Genomic DNA, 23072 nt, shown 5'->3' on the forward strand with positions numbered 1-23072 from the left:
GGAGAGGTCTGACGGTAAGCAATATTCAGCTGTGCCGAATAAAAATTATGTTGGTATCGTTTAAAGGAAGCGGTACTTTCGCTCCGTGTAGATACGCTATTCCCGAGAAACTGGTCAGACAATGCGTTTTCTAAGCAAACTTCAAGAAAAATATAAAGTTTCTTTTTATTCTGCATCTATGTGCCGTAATAATCCAAAGCCGTTATATATGTAAGTACCGAATAGTTCCGCAAGAAATTGGCCCCATCACGTGTTCTGGAGGAACTTCAACTGTTTCAATGGCTCGAAAGTACAAAATTCTGGCGCGAAGTAGTCACTATGTTATAGATTAACTTGCTGTTTCTGTTATTCCTTCCACTTGGCAAACAGGAAGACGTCGCAGAAGCCGTTGTGACTGGGGTCGAGGTAAGTGCATCTTTGAATCGTCAGCCAGTTCGCTACAGCAAAGTTTAACGGACTTTTACCGTAAAGAGCAGTCCTTATGCCCCGTTCGATACGTGACAGTCAACGCTGTGGAAGCTACGCAAGAAGTTGGCTCAAGAAAAGTGATGACTCCGCGCGTTTTGTCCACGCTTCGCTCTAGCGAGCACGCGCGCGAGGCTCCTTGCGACGGGTTGCAAAAACCCGGAAAGAGCAACGAAGGTGAAAATTCTCTAAAACAACGCACTAGCAGCGGTATACCACAGTGTTATTGTTGCTAAGGCTTAAAACTTGTTTCATTCAGTACTGAGCTTATACAAAAAAGACAGTTTCACACAACTGCGATCACAAAACATGGAACTATATCCACGCGCGAAAGAAGCCACCGAAAGAAGCCCCTCTATAGCCTCCGCAGCGCTGTGTGGAACGGAGTATAGGCGTCTCGAGTAGCGCCTGCGTCGCGGCAAAAGCCGCCGGGTTCAGCATCATCGCGTCATTGCACTCGCCTTCATGCTCCTAGCTTCCTCCTTGCCTGTTGCTGACATGACCGTGCGTCAGACGATCCCGCACGGGATCGCGCACCGGCAGTCCGTCAACTTCCTGCAGCTTTCGAATGTTTTAAACAAGAACCAAAGATGCAGGAAGAGCGTTCCAAGCGATGGAAGAAGAAAGCCAGCTAAAGATCTATATTGAACAGAAAAGAAAAATGGTACGAACAACAAAAAGCTTCGCATCAATTCAGACGGCTCTGCACTACGGTGCGAAGCTACATCGGGAAGCATGAGAACGCGGTCATATAGAATTTAATTTCTCACTTACGCCTATGCATGCATATCATGTGGAAATAAAGCAGGAAGCGTGGGACATGTTCCGTTAATATCTCGCCATCTTTGCGAACTTGTGCTATTTCACGTCCCGAAGTTGAACCACGGGTTTTATAGGGGAAGCCGTATTAAAAGGCTGCGCGTAATCCTTGATCGACTAAAGTCCTTTAACGTTTACAGACATCAGGGAACGGGGGCGTGTTCGCATTTCACCTCCGTCAGAGTGCAAAAGCCACGCTCAAAAGTCAAACTCGCAAGTTCGTGCTTTTTGGTAAATTGTTCGCCTAGGCCTCTAGACGATGTAAGGAATACTCGCAGGTCTCAGAACGTCCTAGACATCCTAATATAATAGCTTTTCGAGAGTCAATCTTTTTTTTTTCGTTTCCCAGGAAATTACTCTTTCGTGCAGTCATGATGCGGACGGTGGTCACGTGAGCACAGGACAGCGCAACGTTCTGGCACTCGCCCCGGTTCACTCGGTCGCCTCCTATGCTGCTACTCGTTGTGAGGGCCGATATATCCGCCCAGCAGACGGCCGAATGAGCCAGAGCGAGTGTCGAAAGGCCGCAATGTCCAGCTCCCACGAAATGACGTCAGGGCAGAGTGGAAGCTAAACTGAAACTGTCTGTAGAAAAGCTAATATAATAAATTATTTGAGCACTTTGAGACTTACGAGTACTTTTCTATGATTTAGAGGTCCCTGACCTTCATTTAACGGGAAAAACGAACGCTCAAAAATGGCTTGTCAGTATCCTTTCAAGTGCATTATGTATTCCTTGGCCTAAGGCACGGTCACTCAGCTAGAAGCGTCGCCGATGCTGCGTTTCTTGCACGCACAAGTAAAGAAAGACCACAGAAGGGCATAAAACAGCGCGCAACATTTAGGTTACCAGGCAAGCGAGAACGTTAGATCGCGTCGACACAGTATACGCGGTGACTAGAAATGGCGAAATATATTGCGGGGCAAATTTATCAAGGCGTCGAAGCAACAGATGCCGCTGCCCAGTACCGTGGGTGTTTCCTGGGGGCGTCTCACCCACAGCGTTTTTTTTTCTTGTTTTTCAATTTAGTGTGTAGCTTCAAAGCTGGTGGAAATAAGCCCGATTGGCGCATTGGCTGCTTTGATTGACGTCGTAGGACTTGTGCTTGGCAGCCTCGGCTCTGGTAAGTTTCCACTTTATCAAACACTATCACTTTTTTTTAAGTTATTTTTGCAATTTCATGCTTTCCTAATTCTTATACGGCCTGTGCCATTACGAAGGTGCCCTAAGATTCTGTACTTGGGCCCCTTCTTTTCCTAATTTACATAAACCATTTACCTGATTCAATTAATTCCTCTGTTAGGCTTTTTGCAAACGACTATGTTGTATATCGCGTCATTTCCTTATGATAATAACACATCACTACTACAGACTGACCTTGACAATATTTCTTATTGGTGTAACACATAGAAAATAAAACAACGCGACGAAGTGCAAACTAATGAAAATTTTCGTAACCTTTCCACTACCCTTGCATGTATAACATAAATGGTTCCCCTCTCGAAGAAGTGACTACTTACAAATACTTAGGGGTCCACATTAATTCTAAGCTGTCTTGTTAACCACACATTAATTATATTGTCAGTAATGCGAACCGCATGCTTGGGTATCCGCGCCGTAATGTTTCAATGGCCGCCTTCTCTTAAACGCCTTCTTCATAAAAAAGTTTTTCGTTCCAAACTAAAATATGCATCAGCAGCATGGAATCCATTTATTGAAAGTCTTATTAGTCAACTTGAAGCTGTACAGAATCGTACCGCACGCTTGATTTTTGCCAACTACTCCCGTCTTTCCAGTGTTTCGTCTATGGAAACAGCGTTACAGTTCCCATCCCTTTCCTTAGGCAGCAAAATAGCACGTATCTCATTTCATAAGATTTACTACCATAACCCTCGTCTTAAGCAAGGATTACTTTCCCACCCATCATTCATATAATCTCGTATTGACCATCGTTAAAAAGTGTTTGTTCCTCGTTGTCACACTAACCAACACTTTCTTTCATACCTCAAACTTGTAGTGATTGGAACCACGTTCCCGCTTCCATTGTATCTATTACGGACCCCGGTCACCTTAAAATGCGCTTGAATATGTTACCTAATATTTGCTTTGTGCTTTTATTTCTTATTTATTGTTACCACTCTCTCCTGTAACGCCCTATTGGCCTTGAAAGTATTCAAATAAACAAATAAATAAAAAGGCGCTTCCATTTTTATATGCATTCATATCCACTGATGTGACTCTCCTAATGTCAACCAAGGACAACTTTCTTTAAAAGCCACTTCAGCAGTTGCACTTATTGCGACAGTCCTGAGTCGCTTCAAGACTGTTTTCAAGGACGCCTTAATGTGGATCGCCAGTCTCCAGACTTTGTTCTCTTTAGAAGCTCATCCGACTCTGTGCTTAAGGGGCAATGACCAATCCTGGCTGCTGTATCTGAGGTTTTGGGCGAATCAAAGAGCTCCGGCTTTTTGTCTTGCGGAGGTATAGATGTTTCCAAGTGAGTTCTTACTCGATGAAATGTTGGATATATTAATCGAGGGTTGTCCTCACTGTCATGAATCGCGTGGTACCTTCGCATGGCAATCATCGGTGTCATTGTGTTCGGGGCCGCTTTCAAACGGCGCTTATGACAGCGTGACATTGCAGCCTCTTTCGGCCAAGTCCTACAGCTCTGAAGCTGATTTCTCCAGAACCTGTGGTCTTGGCTCCCCCACTTTTTAAACGTAGAGCTGGTAGGTAACGTATGGGAATTGGTCGTCTTCCCACGGAAATAAAAAGCGGTAAGTACGCCCGCAGTACAGCTGGAAAGAAAGTACATGCGCCACTAACATGTTGCTCGCATAGCGGACCTCCAGGAGCCGGAGGTTAGGATTAGAAACCTGTCCAGGAGCTTACCTCTCCAGGACAGAGATAAGCTTGCTTCTACAGGAGAGGCAAACTGGCCTGTCTCAGAGGGAAAAGGTCAGCTATGTGAGTTTCTCCATTTTACCAGAAGCCACCACGAAATTATGCAGCACGTGACCATGTTGGGAAGGAAGTGAACGTTGCAGGAGCTCTGCTGACAAAGTTCAACAGACTCGTGGGTGTATACCGAAACGTCGTCCATGCAACAATTGGGTCTGCTCAACAAAAAAGAAAGCAATTGTGCGTTGCTTCTGTGCCCTCTCCATAAAGTAGATGGCCAACCATCAGCAGTGCATTTGAAGAGGGCATATTCGTGCTTTGCCTTTACGTGTACCACTCTAATGACTTGCCAATGAGCCAGAGAGCAGTGTTGTACTCCATCTCTAGCCAATTTCACCCCAATTATCAGCCCCATTAACGTAGCTACTTTGCAGCATCAGAGATTCAGCTCCCCTGTTTAGTACTAAAGTCACGGCCTGCCACATGCAATCGGTGAACCACTTTAAAGACGCCCAGCTGCACCTGTTTCTTATTAAGGTAACTTCGTCGAAAAACCACGTGAACCGTCCCAAAGAAGTCATCAAGAGTATGGAGTTAAATTACTTCATACTCCTGAGAAGGACAGGTAGCAGTTTCCTGGCGTGTCAATGAGACTGTGAGCAATTTCCTCCCAAAATAGTTTTAATTGCATATTTGTTATTGTTTCGGCATTTACACAATGTGAAGGGTATACTTTGGGCGTGTCTGATCGTGCTGCAGAGATCCGCAGTGGTGCAAAGAAATATTAATTATGTGTGATTTTTCCCGGAGTCATTGAACTGCACCACCCTGAGTGGCCGTTTATAATTCTCGTGCGTTACTTATTATCACCGCGATGTAAATGTCCTTTCGTGGATGTGCAGAACTCGACTCGGTCACTAACATACTCACGCCCCTGTGCGCCGTGATTGACGCCCCCGGATGCATCACGCTACTCTCCGGAGCCGATACTTGCACCACGCCCATCCCAATAGGTCTTCCGGGATATCTGGACATCGGAGGGGTAGGTCTGGTTTTATTCGACAGTTCAGTTTTAGCAAATTTTTCCCATTCGATAACCGCTAGAGAAAGTGCCTCAAGATGACAAAAATTACTGTTATACCAAAGACGGCTCTTCGCATGACAGTTTTAAAGACCAGTGGCTTTTTCAAAATGCCCCTCCGCCCCAATAGGACATGCTTCAAAGAGGCTATTTCTCATAACCGACGGTCTAATGATGACAGCTTTACTGCAAGAGGGTCTGTCATTACATAAAGTGTTTGAGTTATGACTGAAAAGCCTCGCAAACATGGTCTATGATGACGATAAAAATTATCCTTCTGCGTACTCTTTTGCTTTGGTAAGATATTAGCTACTTTGGTGGCTGCAACGTAATCCTGCAGGCCTCTCTCAAAAATATGTGAAGTGCATATTTGTATAGGAGCTTTGTTACTTGGAGAAAAATAGGTTAATTGAGGAGACGCATCTCACAATCCTTGAAGAAAACTTCCAGCTTTTGTTAAACATCAAATTGTTCCTGCTAGGAAAATTATGCATTCATTCAAAATCCATTTTTTTAGAACAAATTGATTATTATATCATGTATCATGTATATCATGATCGAATACATCATGATTACAATGAGCCAGCGTAAGCCGCAATTTCTAATAAAGTCCCAACTCTTGCAGCTCTAGAACTTAAATTAAATAATGGGGTTTTAAGTGCCAGAACCACGATCTGATTATGAGGCTCGCCGTAGTGGCAGACTCCGGAAATTCGGACCACTTGGGGTTTTTTAATGTGCAATTAAATCTAAGCACACGGGTGTTTTCGCATTTCGCCCCCATCGAAATAAGGACGCCGTGGCCGGGATTCGATCCCGCGACCTCGCGCTTAGCGTATCAACACCACAACCACTAAGGAACAACGGTGGGTTAGATGTTGGAACCTTACAGTTTCTCTATGAGCACAGACATCCATCTGAATGCGGCCCTTGAAAAGACGATTTATGTTTCTCTTAGACGCAGGTTAAGCGTTACTGTACGCGAAATGAGTTTGTTGGTTTGTTAATCATTACTCTTCGGTCTTAAAGGAAAGGCCCACCAAAATCTAAAGGAATGCGACTAGACTATATGCCTTACGTGCGCAACACGTTTTGGGGTAAAGCTTTGTTATGAATTAGCAATATGTCAAATATGTACTTAGAGTTTTTACACCTTGTGTCTGCGCTATCCATATGCAAACTTTTTAAGCGTGGTTAGAGTATGTTTTATAATAACGGAAGACCAGCCTTTCTTTTAAGGTGGGGAGCAAAACAAACGCCCAGTTTTGTAGCAATAAACATTTCCTTAACGTGCAACGAAATTTATACGAATTATTACGTATCTCTTAGGCGTAAATTTTGGGCATGAGCAGCCATTGCTCATGGAGGTTCCAGCTACAAAAGGCAGTGAGGCCTAATGTTCTGAAAATATTCATAACGCAGGAATGACAGCGAAAATTAGGCTAGTAGGTACACCCGGATAACGTATCCTGGCATCAGGTAGGTGTGCAGCAATAATTGGTTTTGTGCCAGAAAGTTTTGGTGTCAACAACTTGTTGAAGCCGGATTAACACATCTTTTGAGGATCTTCAAATTAGGCATCGAAACAGAAATTATTTGCGAATACTATAGAAATTAATTCGGTATAGCTAAAAGAAGCCTAAACGGTAATTTTATTTCTTGCAAGCAGCGCTTCTCGAAAGCACGTAATCCAAGTTACGGAGACGTTCTTAAAACAATATACAACAGAAGTGTGGCTTCCATCTTTGTTTGGAAAATGCTTAATGACGTCACCTGCTGACAATGCACAAACTGGTGTTTTCAGTGCCTTGACAACGCTGTGGATTTGTGTGAAGCCGGCGAGGTTGCTACGGTAAGTCATGCCGTCCCAATTCATATCGCGCCGCATACGGGTGCGTCAAATACATCATAGAACATGTAGATAAATGTCGTGTCGCTTCTAAGAGCTCTGATATGCTCACGTTTTTCTGATCCTTGCTGTTCCAAGTTGCAAGTGTATCGGATTATTGCCGCCTGCACATTTAGCGCACAAGCAGGCACGGCTTCAGGCGTCCTCGGAAAGCAATGATCGACAGTGCCACTGTGGTACTGCTACTTCTAAACGCTGGTGTGATCACTTGCGAGAGCATCTTGAAGTGACTTCTGTGACAATAGTCCAGTGGGGTGCTATTTATTGGTACTAGCATTCAGCCATTACTAAAGCGAAAATCGAGGTGCTGAAGTATAGTTTTGCTCACTGCTCAGATTGCCTCCGTGGAATACAAACATCATGTCTAATAGGAATTGGTTTCCGTGCAAATGACATCACCTTCTGGTTGCACCTCAGCTCTGTGTAACTTCATAGGTGGACTGTGGTAATGTGTACGCTTACTCGCTATAGGAATGTCTAGGTCACTCTAAGATTACACACTGTACGAAGTATTCGACAAAAGGAAAGAAAAGTCAACTTTTTAGCAGTTCTTGAAAGGTTAACTCACAAATAGATGACGTAACATTAGGTCTTTATTACAATGTGCTGCGCGGAATAGATAAGCAAAAGTCATTCTCTGGACCCAGAGAATTTGCGGAGAGTTCCGGAGGCATTGTTGACCAAGCTATTTAGAAAGCACGTGATTTTGGGCATGATCTTGAATTGTAGCGCCAAGGCATACAGACAGAGACCAGAAGCAGACAGAGCGCTTGCTCTCAACTAAATCTTTATTGAAGCTATTAACATATACACAGATGACTGCGAATACCGCAGCATATGAGCATGACAACGTATCTTGATATGTTTAATTTATGTCTTTAGACCTTGTCATATTCATATGCTGTGGTATTTGCAATCACCTATATATATATAGGTTGATAGTTCCAACAACGCTTTAGTTGAGAGTAAGCGCTCGTCTTGTCTGCTTCTAGTCTTTGTGTTGCTTCGCGTTACAATTCAAGATCATGTTACCGTACAAACTCGCCAAACTTTCTATCCTTTTGCTTTTGGGCATGTTGGGCAAAGAACGCCTTCCACCTGGCAAAAAAAAATCTGTTTTCAACTCTCCTGTGTCAAATTTTGAAAAGCTCCTTGCGTCGATCTTGAATTAAATTTGGGCGCTGAGCTGTCTTCCCTACGCGGTTGGAGTATAAGGTGCCTCTCCCCTCCCATATATATATATATATATATATATATATATATATATATATATATATATATATATATATATATATATATATATATATATATATATATATATATATATATATATATATATCCCTCACTAAACTTACAAAGATCAATAAGTTCCGCTCAAGCGTTGCCCTACATACTATAAACTGCCATGCATTTCTACCTAAGGCAATGATTTGGTTGCTGTCGCATAACTGTGTCGGACTTTCCTTAGTTTCTTACTCCTCACGAAAACTCCACGTCCGCCTTTCTTCTGAAATAGACGGAATCGCAATTTCTCGCGTGGCTGAGGGCTGTTGTTATGATGCATACTCTGACTTGACTACCGGAATCGTGCTTTATTTAATGTTTATTTCTGCCGCCGCTTCGCTCGCTCAACGAGATTGCTCTTGGGCTTGCAATAATTGGGCCAAGGCCCTTGGCCAGAACCTCTCGAATGCTGACCAAATATGCGTAGTAAATTTTCTGATGTGTTCAGAGTGCAAAAAATTTGTTTCCGGAGGACATAAAAAATTCGTGGATTTATGTTGCGCATCCCACAAAAATAAAACGAAACCTGTCTTACCTTGCAACGAACTCGGAGTACGTGTTTTAACTGCTGCAATGGCTCCCCAACTAATAGTTTTATTTTGATACTCCATATTTGCCTGTCAATAATAACACGTTGCCTCCTAAAAACATTTGTTTTTTCCTGTTAGTGAGCTTTTTGACATTGATGTTATCAAGTATTTGCTCTGATGCAAACGCCATCACAACTGCCGAATGTCTACCCCCGGTCGCCTCCGCTATCGGCAAGAGAAATTGATCAGTTTACAAAAGTGTACGTATCAGCATGTTTTACTGACCTGCAAAGTTTAATTTGCTTGACGTCTGAGTGCCCTCACAGCTGGCTACGTTGCCTACCACAAATCAAAGATACGTTCGTTGTTTATATAATATCGCGGAGGACAGCTTTCCTATGATTTGCAGATGTTCGGATAAGGTGAACAAAAAAGATGTTAAGCGGTTCTCATTTGGATAACCACACACACTCCCAGGACAATCTTTCACGATGCTTAGGTTCGAAATTTCGCTCTTGTTTGCAACTGTAATCGATGCCCCGCTAAATACTAAAGCCTTTACGTCCCGTCCATTTGCTTGCACAGAAGTGTGCCCAAGCTTGGCACGAACGGTAAGCAAGATGGTCACGGGAAATGAGAGAAGGTAATCCTTTCCAATGTACACAGGGTCACGTTCTTACACAAAGTCTGTGACCTTTTTCAGTACATGAAGTACTGCCACCATTAGGAACACTCTCGGGATGCTGCGGAGTGCAGAAGTCTATCACATTTATAAGCACGTCATCAACCGTATGTGGTGTTCATAGTTAGACATCGTGCTTTTATTATTAGAGGCACGAGGAAGAGTTCAATAATGTTGAATCATCAACATGTAACAGCCTTCTCTTCACAACAGAAAAGCATTCTACCAGAGGGCCGGATTAATATTTGAAGGGTATACCACTATCCCAGCTCTGGAGCTTATTCTCGGAGAAAGGCATAAAAAAAGACTGCCTCTCCTCTCAGCCCCTGGTCGGTGCGCTTTTCCTGTCATTCTCAAGTCATGCCGGGTTTTCGCTATGCGTCGTAGCTGTAAGCGCATGTTCACAACCTTCTCTACGTCTCGTCACCAACTATTTTAGTCGCGCGAACCCGTAGAAACTCAGCCAGACTTGAGCGCTTGCAGATGACGAACCGTCGTAGACGTCCGGTTTCATCGTTTCTAACGACGCCCTCCTAGAATGCTGAAGAGTATTCTTCGTCATGAGTTCTAGCATTTGTTGCTGGTGCTCGCTGTTTCTCTGCTTGTGTTCCATTACATGATGTGAAGTGCTTTTCGCACTCTGAGATTTTCGGCCTTGTTCACTCATGCTGGCCGCCCACGGTCGCACTACACCACCAGTAGCAAAAGGTCGTCTTCGTGAGCGTTCTCAACAATGGGATCAGCTTTAGATGCTCGCGGGCGTGTCGCGATCCGCGTAGGTTTCGATCCCGTTCGAAAAAATGGTCGTCGGTAAAACGAAGTAGGTGAGGTGCACAACGCGGTATCCAGTCCTCGAATGCGCCAAATTTGTAATACAACATAAATAAGCTAGTATGCCAAGGTAGCCCTCATTGTTTATTCTAGCTTACTCCTCTTCTCCGCCCTTTAACCTTACCTCTTCTTCTTCTACCTTACACTGCACAAGAAACTATCCACTGAATGATATGATAACTCGCGGAGGACGACGAATTCTACCCTGTGACAGACATCCCGTACCGCCGCATAATGAATCAGGTTGCCTGATTGCAGACAAACAAACAGCATTTCTGTGGAGTACAAAGTGGCGTCAACGCAAGAGCCAAATTTTGCCATAGCTTGTGCAAACATTCCTCGGTAATGCGACTAAGGCTGCTAGCTCATGTGAAAGTACATAACACTGTGGAGCTTCTTGGCGCTGTCAGTAATTCTGGTCTGCTGCGTATGTATGATATTTTTTCTGTTCTCTTTAGGATGAAGCTCTTCTGAAGGTAGTGGATGCCTTGGTGGTAAGTGCTTTGCTCTAACAAAGATCTTCTTGTGTCATTTGGTGCACTCGAGAAAACCTGGCCGACTTAGGCAAAGCCATTCGGCGGTAACGGTCACATTGTGTTACGCACGGTGTACGGAGTCATGCGGAGTATTGGAAAACGAACTTTCTCAAGTATTTCAGTAAGCCCCGTTATATAGATAACTGGTAACTTAAACCGCGAAAACAAACGCTACCCACGCCGAAGCACGAAAAAACTGCGCAATGACCATTCTATAATTTCAACTTCAATTTATTCAGACATGTTCCCAACGTGCCCACGAGATGTTACAAATTTACTGACAACTGTTCAGCCGGGCAAATACGTGTCCAACATAATGGAGGCGGGTTTTCATTCGTAAGAAGTGCTTGTCGCACGCTTATCACGTTTGTTATGTGCTGAGAGAGTAGTGGCACTGCTATCAGAATCCACGTTGACCTATCCCTCGATGTGCGCGTGGGTGAGGTGGGCACTATTCACATGCACTCAAGCACCAGACACTCGAGCATTCACTCGTGCATCAGACAGCGAGCCTCGGAAGAATGTGTCAACTTATTCGCTTTAAAAACAACAGCACCAGTTCAGTAAATGCACTTAGTCGCATCGAAGCCACGCTCTTATACAGAGTAAAAACAGGATCATCTTACACTTCTGCATGCATGTTCAAAGTCCGCGGTGCTGCTTCTCCAACTTCCGTCACCGTATATGACTCAATCAATTTCTTTTCGAGCGGAAAGAAAACTAATGCAAAAGCAAATGAACCGATAGCTGAGGAACGTACCCTTACTTTATGGTCAACTAAAAATTATACAGGGCAGCTATACAGCAGAAACTATTGACACGATTGAAGAATTCGTGGTTTAGCTTTAAAATGCCGCCGGACTAAAAAGATTGGAATAGTTCAGTTACATATATCTTGGTTATCGCTAGAAACAATGAGTAACTTTGCCTGTAGTTTCGTGCTCTCATAACTCTTATGTTTAACTTATTTCAACGATTTCAGCTGCAGAATTAAATTAATATTTCACTATATGCATGATAATATTGCAGATACTGTGGCCGTTAGAAGCGTATATTATATTGCGAGATTGTAAATACAATAGTGATTTCGGGGATAAAAACTTTTGTACGCAAAGTAACGTGGACTGAAACAGACGTCTTATGACTACATATTGTTTTAAACGATGACACACGTTTTGTTTCGCAAATATCAGTAAAGGCACCATTTGCAGAGAAAGAATAATTTGCTGCATTTGTTGCATTTGCTGAGGCCCCGTACAAACGAGTTGCTACAACCAATCCGTGCAGCTGATACCGGATGACACCACCATGATATCTCCATCCGTCTCCTGCGTCGTGTGAAGCCGAAATGCATGGTTAACTGCGGCCGGCCGCGGTGTGTATTGCCGAGTGAATGATCTAGTACTGAGCGTATACTACAAACATATGGGAAGAAGGACAAAAATTATGGCATTGCAGGTTATATGAACATTTTTCTACCTAACATGGTTTCAAACTGGTCCTTTGTTTGCAGGAAGCACTCTAGAACAACGCACATCAATGCGAGAAGAAAAGTTGCAGTTTCGCCCGAAAGGCGAAGTTTCGATTGCGATAGCGAATTGGTGGACACCTATACGAAGCAGCAATGGTAGTTTTATCGGCCATTGACCTTGTAAGCATACGCATGCTAACTAAATTACCAAGCATGGTGTCACGCGCGCCCAAGCAAACGTGAACGCATCTCACTCGATGACCACGGAAACTCGCTGTCGAAATGCTGGAGTGAGGAAGTGCGGCTGCAGCAGCGAGCGAATTGACCTTCGTGCCGGGTCTCGCATCAACGCGAACTAAGCCGCGTTTTCGCGGCACAGCGCGAAGCGCCCTCTGTTGTCCCCGTGGCAGATGGCTTTCGAGGTACAGCGGCCCGGGCAACCGCGCGCAGCCGCCCGGGTCGCCCAGAGTAGAACGCACCCCCCTCCGTGCCCTTCCCACGGAGCCATGCGCGCGACGGAAGACGGTGCACTTCCTCCCCGCTTTCCTCTCTTTCGTGCGCGTGATCGAGCCGCGATCGCCGACTTACCCTCGCACGCTTTGACTCCCACATACAGCATACGGCACCCGGCGAAGATTTTATCGCCCTTGAACTCAATGTGGAATCTCACGGCGACGCCGACGGCAGAAATACTCTTGAAATGTTCATATCATTGATATAGCAATATTAAGGAATGGTACTGGCGTAGTACTGAAGAAATTTGCACGAATTTGCCGTCGCATTTCAACAGCTTAAACGTAAAAGAACAGTACCGTACTCTGAAAATGCAGCTTCATTCATCTACACATAGATCCCTATTTCTGGGGCATTTCAACCTGCACCAAAATTCTTTAAATTGTGGGGTTCAAATTCTCGAACCTACGTGCATTGTCGGCTATGAAGGACACCATAGCTCGGGCTTTCTGGAATAATTTTGTCTACCGTTGGTTCTTTAACTTGCACCCAATGGACGGCACAGGAGCTCTCTGCATTCGGCCGCCATCAAAATGCACTCGCCGCGGCCAGGGTCGAACCCGCCGTCTTGGGCTCAGTAGAGTAACACGTTAGCCACTGAGCCACCTCGACAGGTCACAATACCTTCGACTGAGTAGTTATCTGTAGCTAGACACATCCTATGATAATTCCGTCTCATATTTGACATGGACTTTACAGCGAAATTGTTAGCCTCTCGGCGGTCGGCATTTTTCGTGTCCGCGTTCGTTAGCGAAAAATGCGGGCTTATCCCGGTGGCAGTGCAGGCCAGGAGCAGTAGCTCCTACCACCGTAACGCTGAGGCTACAAACACTCAGCAAAGTTAACCGATTGGTACATGCATACTTTAAAATTACGCATACAAAATATAGAACGATATCCGCTTCAATAAAGAACAAGCATTACATAAGCATCCGAACCACATAATTGTTGATCAGGCGCTCCTGATAACAATGCGAAGCCCGTAGCGTTCCCCGCGTACGTTTTCCGGTAAAGATTACTGTGGCGCAAGCTGCCGCGGCGACGCCAGCTTGCGACGTGGGGAGTGACATCTGTAGCCTTTAGCATATAAAATAACCAGCCTATCAACTGATTGTATTTGCAGCACCGCTACGGGTACGAAATGCGTAGTTCGCACTCCCTAGGAGCCGCGTGAATACGAGGAGTGGCAACGGGAAAAAGAAACGTCAACACGACCGGGGGCGGCTTGCTGCCAAAATTACCGTTACTCATATTACTACCATTACCCTAAAGCAATAAAGCATTGCATACCCTTCAGCAGTTATAGTGGTGGTTTTTTAACCCGTTCCCTGGGGACCTATTTTCGCAGACCCGGGATTGCGAGTCAGTATTTGTTATGTCGCACACGCCCTAAAACGCACCAAATATGTTAGACATGTGGCCGGTATTCATAGAATACTCATTATGAGGTCTTAAGTGAAAGTAGGAGAAAAAGAAACTGTGCAAACTAATGAAATAAAGAAGGCAGAAGGACCACAGAAAAAATTTATGTACGCGAAAATTGCCCTGTTGGCAGCCTGTCATTCCGCTTGAGAGCAATACCCACACGATATTGGTGAAATACCTAGCATAACCATATAAAATAACCAGCCTATCAACTGATTTTATCGGCAGCACCGCTACGGGTACGAAATGCGTAGTTAGCATTCCCTAGGAGCTCCCTAGAAAATTGCCCTATTGGCAGCCTGTCATTCCGCTTGAGAGCAATACCCACACGATATCGGTGAAATACCTAGCAGAAAGTGCGTTTCCGCCGATCAAGCGCGGGAAGCTTTTAATATATATATATATATATATATATATATATATATATATTTCCCAGAAACGGGGACAACAAGTAATGACGGACGGTCGCTACACAGGTAATCATTCGAGCTTGATTGTACTTTTCCGTTAGTTCCTGAACTTTAGCGGCGAACACGTCCCAATTTTGTCGAAGCGAAGGGTTTTCGAAAGGCGGTAGGAAAAGGTCGAGAAATGCGACTGATTCGTTATTTAGGACGGTAAACTTTTTGTAATTATCTATGGTTTTTCTGAGTTTATTTGCTTTGGGGCTTCAAATGTTAATTGCAAATTCGAGTAGGCAGTGATCGCTTATACCAGGTAGGTGTGTAATCTCCAAGATTGTATCGGCGTAGGATGTGAAAACACGGTCAAGGGTGTTTGCGGCTTTAGAAGACACACGTGTATAGTTCGTTTTACTATAGCTGTGACAATGAAAAAAAAGACCGCAAGGTTAACAATTCCTTAGCGTGTGCGGAAAAAGGAGAGAATGAAGAAGGTTTACTTTTCCAGGTCTTGTTTGGAACAATAGAATCGCATAAACATAGCATGGTAAAAGAAGGAAATTACATGTGAACAAAGGTAATACTACCGTGCACTTCTTGGGAAAATGTAGGTGCTGCAGAGAATGAGCGATAGCACACGCTTATGATGAATGTTTTTCGTGACTAAGAGCTACGGAAGTCCAGACAGCCTCTAGATCGTCGCTCGTGCAGACAACACAAGACGGAATGTAATGTGAAATACTCAAAATGACGCCACTTCCTCTACGTGCAGCGGGATCGCAGTGACAAACGCGAAATTGCGCAGCATGCACCATGGAAACTTGTCGCAGATTCGAAGTTTTTGATGCAGCAAATTCGTCTCGCTCGAAAAGTCATAACGTTATTTAAGCGACAATTCGGTAAAAGCGATCTCTGACAAAACGTTAATCAGCGCACGCGTGCCGCAACACTGAAAATGACGGGCTAGTTCGTTATGCTTCAGACGAAATGTTGCTAGTGAAAAAAAACACGAACGAGCAAGGAAAGAACGATGGAACGCTTGGTATACTTTTGGATTTGTAGGGAGTGCTTTGCATCTTCTCTCTCTGCAACAATGTTGAGCCTCGACACGCATGGCTGAAATATGCGCTTCGCGTCACGGCGGTAGCCCGTGGAGATTACTTTAAGAAAATATGAGCATCTTGAGAGTCGGGTCTTGCGCAGCACGCGTGACACCTAATGCAAATAATGTTCGACGTTCAAAATACCTGTGGTGCTGCTAAGAGCGTCACACGAAATATTGGTGCGCAGTAACAACCAACATACCGTCCCGCCGCAGTGCCTGCTGCGCGAGCTGCTGGACTCGGACGCTGGCGATGAGGTCGTGAGGGCCTTGTCCTGCACAGTTCTCACTTTGGTGGAGAGCGCAGCGTCCAGCGGAGGCATAGGGATTCGACTCGCACTGGGTTCGATCACATCAGTCATCGGGACCACCGCGACGTGTGAGTGGCCACTGCGCTAGCGCCGTCAATAAAGAGCAGCGCGCCGCGTGCGTGTTTCTTCGTGTTGTTATTGTCATTAACGCACTACGTTGTCTGCACTAATGGCACTGCAGCAGGTCCAAATAGCCGCCTTCCTCCATAACTGATTCGCAATTTTCATCCTTCGCAACATATGCGCAACTTAAGCCAGTGCTGGATAAGTATAAAGCTACATGATTCCCCAACCAACGTGTTCATAAACAGGCTTCGAATTGAAGCCCCTGCACGACTCCATGTAGCAATGTATCTATGGATATATTTTATGAGCATCTGTGTTGAAACGAGGCGTTCTGTTGTGCAGTGCGCTTATTTGCGCCCTGTTGCTTCGTTCGTTCTTGGACCTCATCTCCCTGTTCCTAATAACAAATCACCCTGTCGTTTACGTCACTGCATAGAAAGCGATTAAGACCGATCACCCACCCATCCTTTCTGGGAGGACATCTCTTGGAGCGTTACATGTCGTCAGTGCTAATTAGAATGGTGCCAAAAAGTTTAAGAGCAAAAGCCTCAGTTTCTTGTAAATGTTAATAGCGCCTTATATGGAAAGTATGTCAAAATGAGTGAGAAATATTGCTTTATCTTTGTTGACAAATCGACATGAGAATGCGAGAAAGTCAAGTTTACACTGCATTTTTTTTAGAAGGCAGGCGAATAATATGCCGACGCTACGGCAATTTCGATTCGAAGCGGAGGGCCCTCGATGCAGCGGGTGTTCTTACAATGGGCGCTACAACGGACGTGTACACAGGGGCGCATAATCTATACATTTCGCGCGCACGCAAGTCGCAAGGGCCTGTATTTTATTTCGAGCATGCTAAATGTCTAAGCAATGTTTTTTTTGTTTTTTTTGCATTCGGCAAGCTATATTTGTCGGTGACCACCCGTAATTTTGACAACGATTTCGGCATATTGTATTGTGCCGTGGTGGTCTTGGTCTGCAAAAGCAGTGCTCTTCAAGGAAACGGGACTGTAACTTGATGCAGGGCTTCAACAGAACGCTTTCTTTTTTCCACATACTGTATATATCCGCGTAAGGGCCACACTTTCTTTTTACAATTTCGACAAGGTGAAGCAATGTTTGATAATCCGGTGATGAAGATAAATTGCCGATATCCCAATTAAATTGTGGGCCTTGGCGTTCGTCTCAGCGAAGTAGGGAGGCTCAGAAATGATTTTGTTTGCCAAGTGTTTTTGATTGTGCACATCACTTGGTACACGATTGTATCATAGTACGTGATCGTAAGCCGCGTCTGTTGCCTTTATATTACCTTCCGCGCATTTGAGGCTTAGTCCGTGCCACTTGCAACGCGAACAGGTACCGGAGAGAGCTTGCGCAAAATGTGGCCTTTGAGAAAGCGCGCGCACTCAATTTCAGAGAAGCAAGCAGCACATAGTCTTTGTTGATTATTGCTGGAGGCTCATTGCTAAGAAGTAAAATCTGCAATGAAATTAAGGTGCAAGGTTTACACACCACTTTTCTTTTCCATATTGTTTCCACTAAAATAGGACTAGCAGTTTACGCCTGAGCAGCATTAAATATGCTCCGTAACTATGATCGTTTTAAAATTTACCTTGTTTTCGACTTCATGTCATTTAACCTGATGGTGTTGGAAGAAGTAAATATTCAACACATCCTCAAAATGGTGAACAGCATATTCTAATGTACATATTCAACGTTCTCTTTGCAGGTTCATGAAGGAAACACACAGAGAGCATCACATGTTTAGCCCGCAGCTTTGATATCTATTATGTAGCCAGCATTACCAATGTCAATGGTATAGTATTGAATAGCATGATGGCCGCTCTGACTACCTCAGCTTTGTATTCTACTACGGCATTCGTGGTGCCGCTGCCGCAGCGTAACTTTGGTTTATGAAGAAAGCGTTTGGCATTAACAACCATAGAATGGTGGATGGGTTTTCAAGAGGAGTCAAGTACCAGGTGTATAAGATTCCGCAATAAAACTACTGTATCCCGGCAACCTCTTTGCTGACATTGTACTCGTCGTATTGCAATGCGGTCAGTGGTATAGAGCTCTTTCGGTTTATGTCCCACCAGTTAGGCACGTGTCCAGATGTTCTATTCGTTTTTTTTTCCTTTGCATACGGCCCTTACGACCTACTTCGAGCTATGTGTTGAGCTGCAAAGGGGCATCCGGCATGAACGCTTTCATCAGTGATGCCCTACAATGGTCTCAGAAATCAGGCAGCACACGAAGCCCACGCCCGCTGCCCATCTCTGAGGTCATGCTCTTCCAGAACGTAGAACGGTGGCAAAGCGTGAGATTTCACAGTAATTTCATTCTAAGCAGCGCGCAAGAGGCAAGGACGACTAAGAAGAGCCCGGGGCGATTGCTGTTTTTAAACTATAAGTATATCACGAATAACCTGTGAATTTATGAACGGCATCCCTGGAACGAGTTAAAGAAATACATTAAACTAACACGAATATCCAAAATTACGACCCATCAACCAGGCACGTACGCAGGATTTTTTTTCGGGGGGGGGGGGGGGGGGGGGTTCTAGACGTAGTGCGCGCACTGCGGAAGGTTAGAACTGCCCCCCCGCCCCCTAGCATAGCAGGGAAGTGGCTACGCCAGGCGGCTCAATTGATAACTGTAGAAGCGTCATTCAAAACACACGGAATTATTCTCCAGTTCCGACAGCGTTTTCTCTACTTCCTTTTTAAATAAAAAGATGTTGATCCATAAATATTTTCATAAACAATTTTCGTTTTTCCTCCCTGTTTGGCTGTTGCCTTGGCTTTCTCGCTTAGTAGATCGCTTAATTTCTCATCACCTTGCGACTCTTGTTTCCAGTTGCCAGTTTTGCACGAAAAGTGCTGTACAATAAGGGAAAAACCAGACGAGGTAACGGGTGACAGTCATATTGCTTATGGGTTTAGGGCTATTGCAGGGTCTGATGATCGACGCTGTTTCGCAATATTTTATTTTCCACCTTATCTAACCCATATCGCGGATATATGGTTCCGAGGATCTGCCAGCGTCGTGGTGAGCTGTCACTCGAGGAAATAATGAAGGACAAGGAAAAGTTAAACGTAACTGGCGTTTTCTCCGGCCACAACTCGTTCCATGAGCATACAGACCAATTGACAGGAACCGAATCCCTTTCCTGGCGTTGGATCACTCTAAACAAAGAAGGTTGAACTAACGAAACAAGAGGGATGCACATGATCGTTAAATAGATGGTGACATAAAAATTGTGTTGGGCATTATAAATAAAATAAAACATTATAGTTAAGACAATCAACTACGCCCTGCCTGGTGCAATAGATTGTGACAGCTGAATTCATTTTGAGTTAATCGCGCGGGCACCGAATCGATGACAAAACCGGTCTCCACACCCCAGGAGATGCCGATAACTACCGCCATCCAAAAGGAGTTAAAAAATTGAAAACTATTCCATTCCGAGAAGATGGAATGGCAGCGAAAGCGGACCACAGTCAAAGCTCTCAAACGAAAAGCAAAGTGTTTCGCATATGCGCTACGAGTCGGCCTGCGGCGGATATCGGGCCGACCACAATATCTCGATATCGCAACATCGGGCCGACCCGCGGCGAAGGTGAAGCAGGCGTTAAAAACCCTGCATACGTGGGCCAACCCCGAAAGTGGTGCAATGCCGGGCCGACCCGCAGTGGAGGCAAAACAGGCATTAACTCATCATACGTCAGCCGATCCCGAACATATTCGAATATCGGGCCCATCCGCGGCGGAGGTGAAGCAGGTGTTCAGCGCTGCCCTCATGTGGGTCCATCCCGAAGGTAGTGCAATTCCGGCCCGACCCGCAGGGGAGGTGTAACAGTCGTTAAGCACTCCCCATATGTGAGCCCATGAGCCCATGAGCCCATGAGATCATGAGACGAAAATAATCAGAAAAATAAGAATGGGCTGGGGTGCGTTTGGCAGGCATTCTCAGATCATGAACAGCAGGTTGCCATTATCCCTCAAGAGAAAAGTATATAACAACTGTGTCTTACCAGTACTCACGTACGGGGCAGAAACCTGGAGGCTTACGAAAAGGGTTCTACTTAAATTGAGGACGACGCAATGAGCTATGGAAAGAAGAACGATGGGTGCAACGTTACGGGATAAGAAAAGAGCAGATTGGGTGAGGGAACGAACGCGAGTTAATGACATCTTAGTTGAAATCAAGAAAAAGAAATTGGGGGGGGGGGGCATGGGCAGGACATGTAATGAGTAGGGAAGATAACCGATGGCCATTAAGGGTTACGGACTGGATTCCAAGGGAAGGGAAGTGTAGCAGGGGGCGGCAGAAGGTTAGGTGGGCGGATGAGATGAAGAAGTTTGCAGGAACGACATGGCCACAATTAGTACATGACCGGGTTGTTGGAGAAGTATGGGAGAGGCCTCTGCCCTGCAGTGGGCGTAACCAGGCTGATGATGATGATGATGATGATGATGATGATATGTGAGCCCACCCCGAAGATACCGAAGGGCGTGTTATAGGTTCCCGAGTCCACAGGGGTATGTGCCATTGATCTTGGACCCTTTTTGCACTGTCACCAGGATCGGCCCACATGATGATTTCTGTTAACAGGCACCGAAAGAAACTACGGAAAAAAGAGGCGAGGCGTGCAGACAGGACACAAGAGTAGAGAAGTGGAAAACACGAACGCCGACTATCAACTTCTATCACCACCTTGTTCACTTCTCTACTCTTGTGTCCTGTCTGCACGCCTCACCACTTTTTTGAATAATGAATCCTTACCAACTAGCTCAGCTTTCTGTCGTTCTAAAACTACGGAAGTTAGTTATACACTGCTTTCGCTGTAAAAGGCAGCAAAATGTTGGCCGCCGAGTAGATTTGTTGACGCTTTAGGAATGTGTGAGGAGTGGTGCCTTGGCCTGATAGGGGGGGAGGGGTTAGGCCGCTTAATTTCGGGGGGGGGGGGCACCCCCGGGCCCCCCACCTCCTTGTGTACGTGCCTGCCCTGGAACGAGACGATACACTCCACTAGAGAGCCCCCTTGAGTGTAGAAGAGATCTGCCGCCTTCTTGAGTTGAGCCTGTCAAATACCGACTTCACCTTCCGAGGCAGCTACTGCAGGCAGGTGAAGGAAACTTCCATGGGGGCTTCAATTTCCGTTGCCATGGCTAACTTTACTATGCAGAATATTGACGAAAGAGCTCTGAGTACCTTTTCCCCGAAACCAAGAACTTTCCTCAGGTACGTGGATGATTGCTTCTGCATCGTGAAGACAGGGCAAGTCGCAAACCTGCAGAGCCACTTAAATTCTATAGACCAGAATATACACGCATTTCATATATGAGCGCGAACAGAACGGATCTCTCCCATTACTAGGTGTACAAGTTACACGAACAGAAGGCATTCTACAATTTTCAGTCTAACGCAAACCAACCCACAAGGATCGCTACCTTCACTTCGAATCCAACCATCCCGTAAACCACAAGACATCTGTTGTAAATTCTTTAATCAAAAGAGCCGAAATTCATTGCTCGTTGGAATCAGACAAAAAGAAACAAAGGAGAATGGTTCTCAACGAACTTAAAAGGAATGCCTACACAAATTGCTTTATTCGAAAAACCACCTCGCAACAAAAATAAGAAACAAACTACAAACACCCTATAACTAAAACCGTTGACTTCACCCCTATCCCATAAATGAATGTCCATTCCATGCGCCAAAGGTGCCAGCGAAGCTCTCAGCCGAATATTGAAAAAACAAGGCCTCAAAGTCGCGCACAAATTGATGAACACTTTCAATAATCTCCTCCCTAAACCGAAAGACTGTCCACAAAAAAAAAAAACGCAAGGCGTCGTCTACAAAATCAGCTGTGCCGACAGTCCGGCGACGTACATCGGGGAAATAAAAAAAATCTAAAAGAAAGAGTCAGACAACGCCAGAATAGCGTCAGAACATTCGACCGAATACGCAGCGCCGTCGCCGAGCATTCTGAAGACGCCGATCACGAAATTGCTTTCCAAGAACTCCAAATCCTTCGAACAGAGACGAACTCAGCGAAGAACAAAGAACCGAAGCAGTGTCCCCCATTGACTATTCAAGATATTCATCCGTCTACACATGAGGAGTTCCGCACAAAAATATCAAAAATAAATGGGCTCGAGGTGTACAATCAGTCTGACGTAGATGCAGCGTAGGAGTCATTTCTCTGTCTTTTCAAAAAGGCTTACTCGGAATCATTTCATCCTAAAACACTGAAGCATAGAAAAGCTAGAAAACCTTGGATAACCAATGCACTTCTGAAACTAATCAAACAAAAAGATGCTCTATTCAAACGTTTTTTTTTTTTTGGACACAAGAGACACATGCCATCTACCCGAATTTAAGAAATTTCGAAATAAGTCATCTGCTGCTCTCAGACAAGCCAAGAAAGATTATCTTCATAGGTTGTTTAATCCAGAAGCAATAAAGCGAACGGATATCACGTGGAGAAACCTTAGGACAGTGCTTAACATTGGACGTCAGCATTCAGAGGGCGTACGAGAATTGATAATTGATGGGGAGCGTTCATCAGGCGCGCATTTAGCAAACGCTTTTAATAATTATCTTGTGTCCCTTGTAAATAGTTTGCACGATCCACGCTCCGCAGAGTACCTCAATACCAGAAATTGTGATAGTGCTTTTTTTACGTCCAACTAGCGCCGAAGAAATTTATCTCACGTTCTCCGCTCTGCGAA

The 23072-nt window shown here is 44.9% G+C and overlaps 1 protein-coding gene across 1 annotated transcript; it reads left to right on the forward strand.

Moving 5' to 3' along the window:
- Window positions 1-963: 963 nt before the first annotated feature.
- On the forward strand, window positions 964-18220 carry LOC142591577 (uncharacterized). Its single transcript, XM_075703888.1, has 7 exons — window positions 964-969; window positions 2315-2408; window positions 5092-5231; window positions 7075-7122; window positions 10965-11000; window positions 16171-16333; window positions 18061-18220. Exons 1-7 carry the CDS (start codon window positions 964-966, stop codon window positions 18066-18068), a joined length of 495 nt encoding a protein of 164 aa, XP_075560003.1. The 3' UTR covers window positions 18069-18220.
- Window positions 18221-23072: the final 4852 nt, after the last annotated feature.

Source organism: Dermacentor variabilis, chromosome 8, assembly GCF_050947875.1.
Source record: "Dermacentor variabilis isolate Ectoservices chromosome 8, ASM5094787v1, whole genome shotgun sequence".
Taxonomy (NCBI): domain Eukaryota; kingdom Metazoa; phylum Arthropoda; class Arachnida; order Ixodida; family Ixodidae; genus Dermacentor; species Dermacentor variabilis.

What these genes read in the sequence shown, in the direction of transcription:
- LOC142591577 (XM_075703888.1), top strand. An exon ending in GATATCTGGACATCGGAGGG is followed by an intron (nt 5,232 to 7,074) that starts GTAGGTCTGGTT and finishes TGGTGTTTTCAG; the next exon opens with TGCCTTGACAACGCTGTGGA. An exon ending in AGGTAGTGGATGCCTTGGTG is followed by an intron (nt 11,001 to 16,170) that starts GTAAGTGCTTTG and finishes GTCCCGCCGCAG; the next exon opens with TGCCTGCTGCGCGAGCTGCT.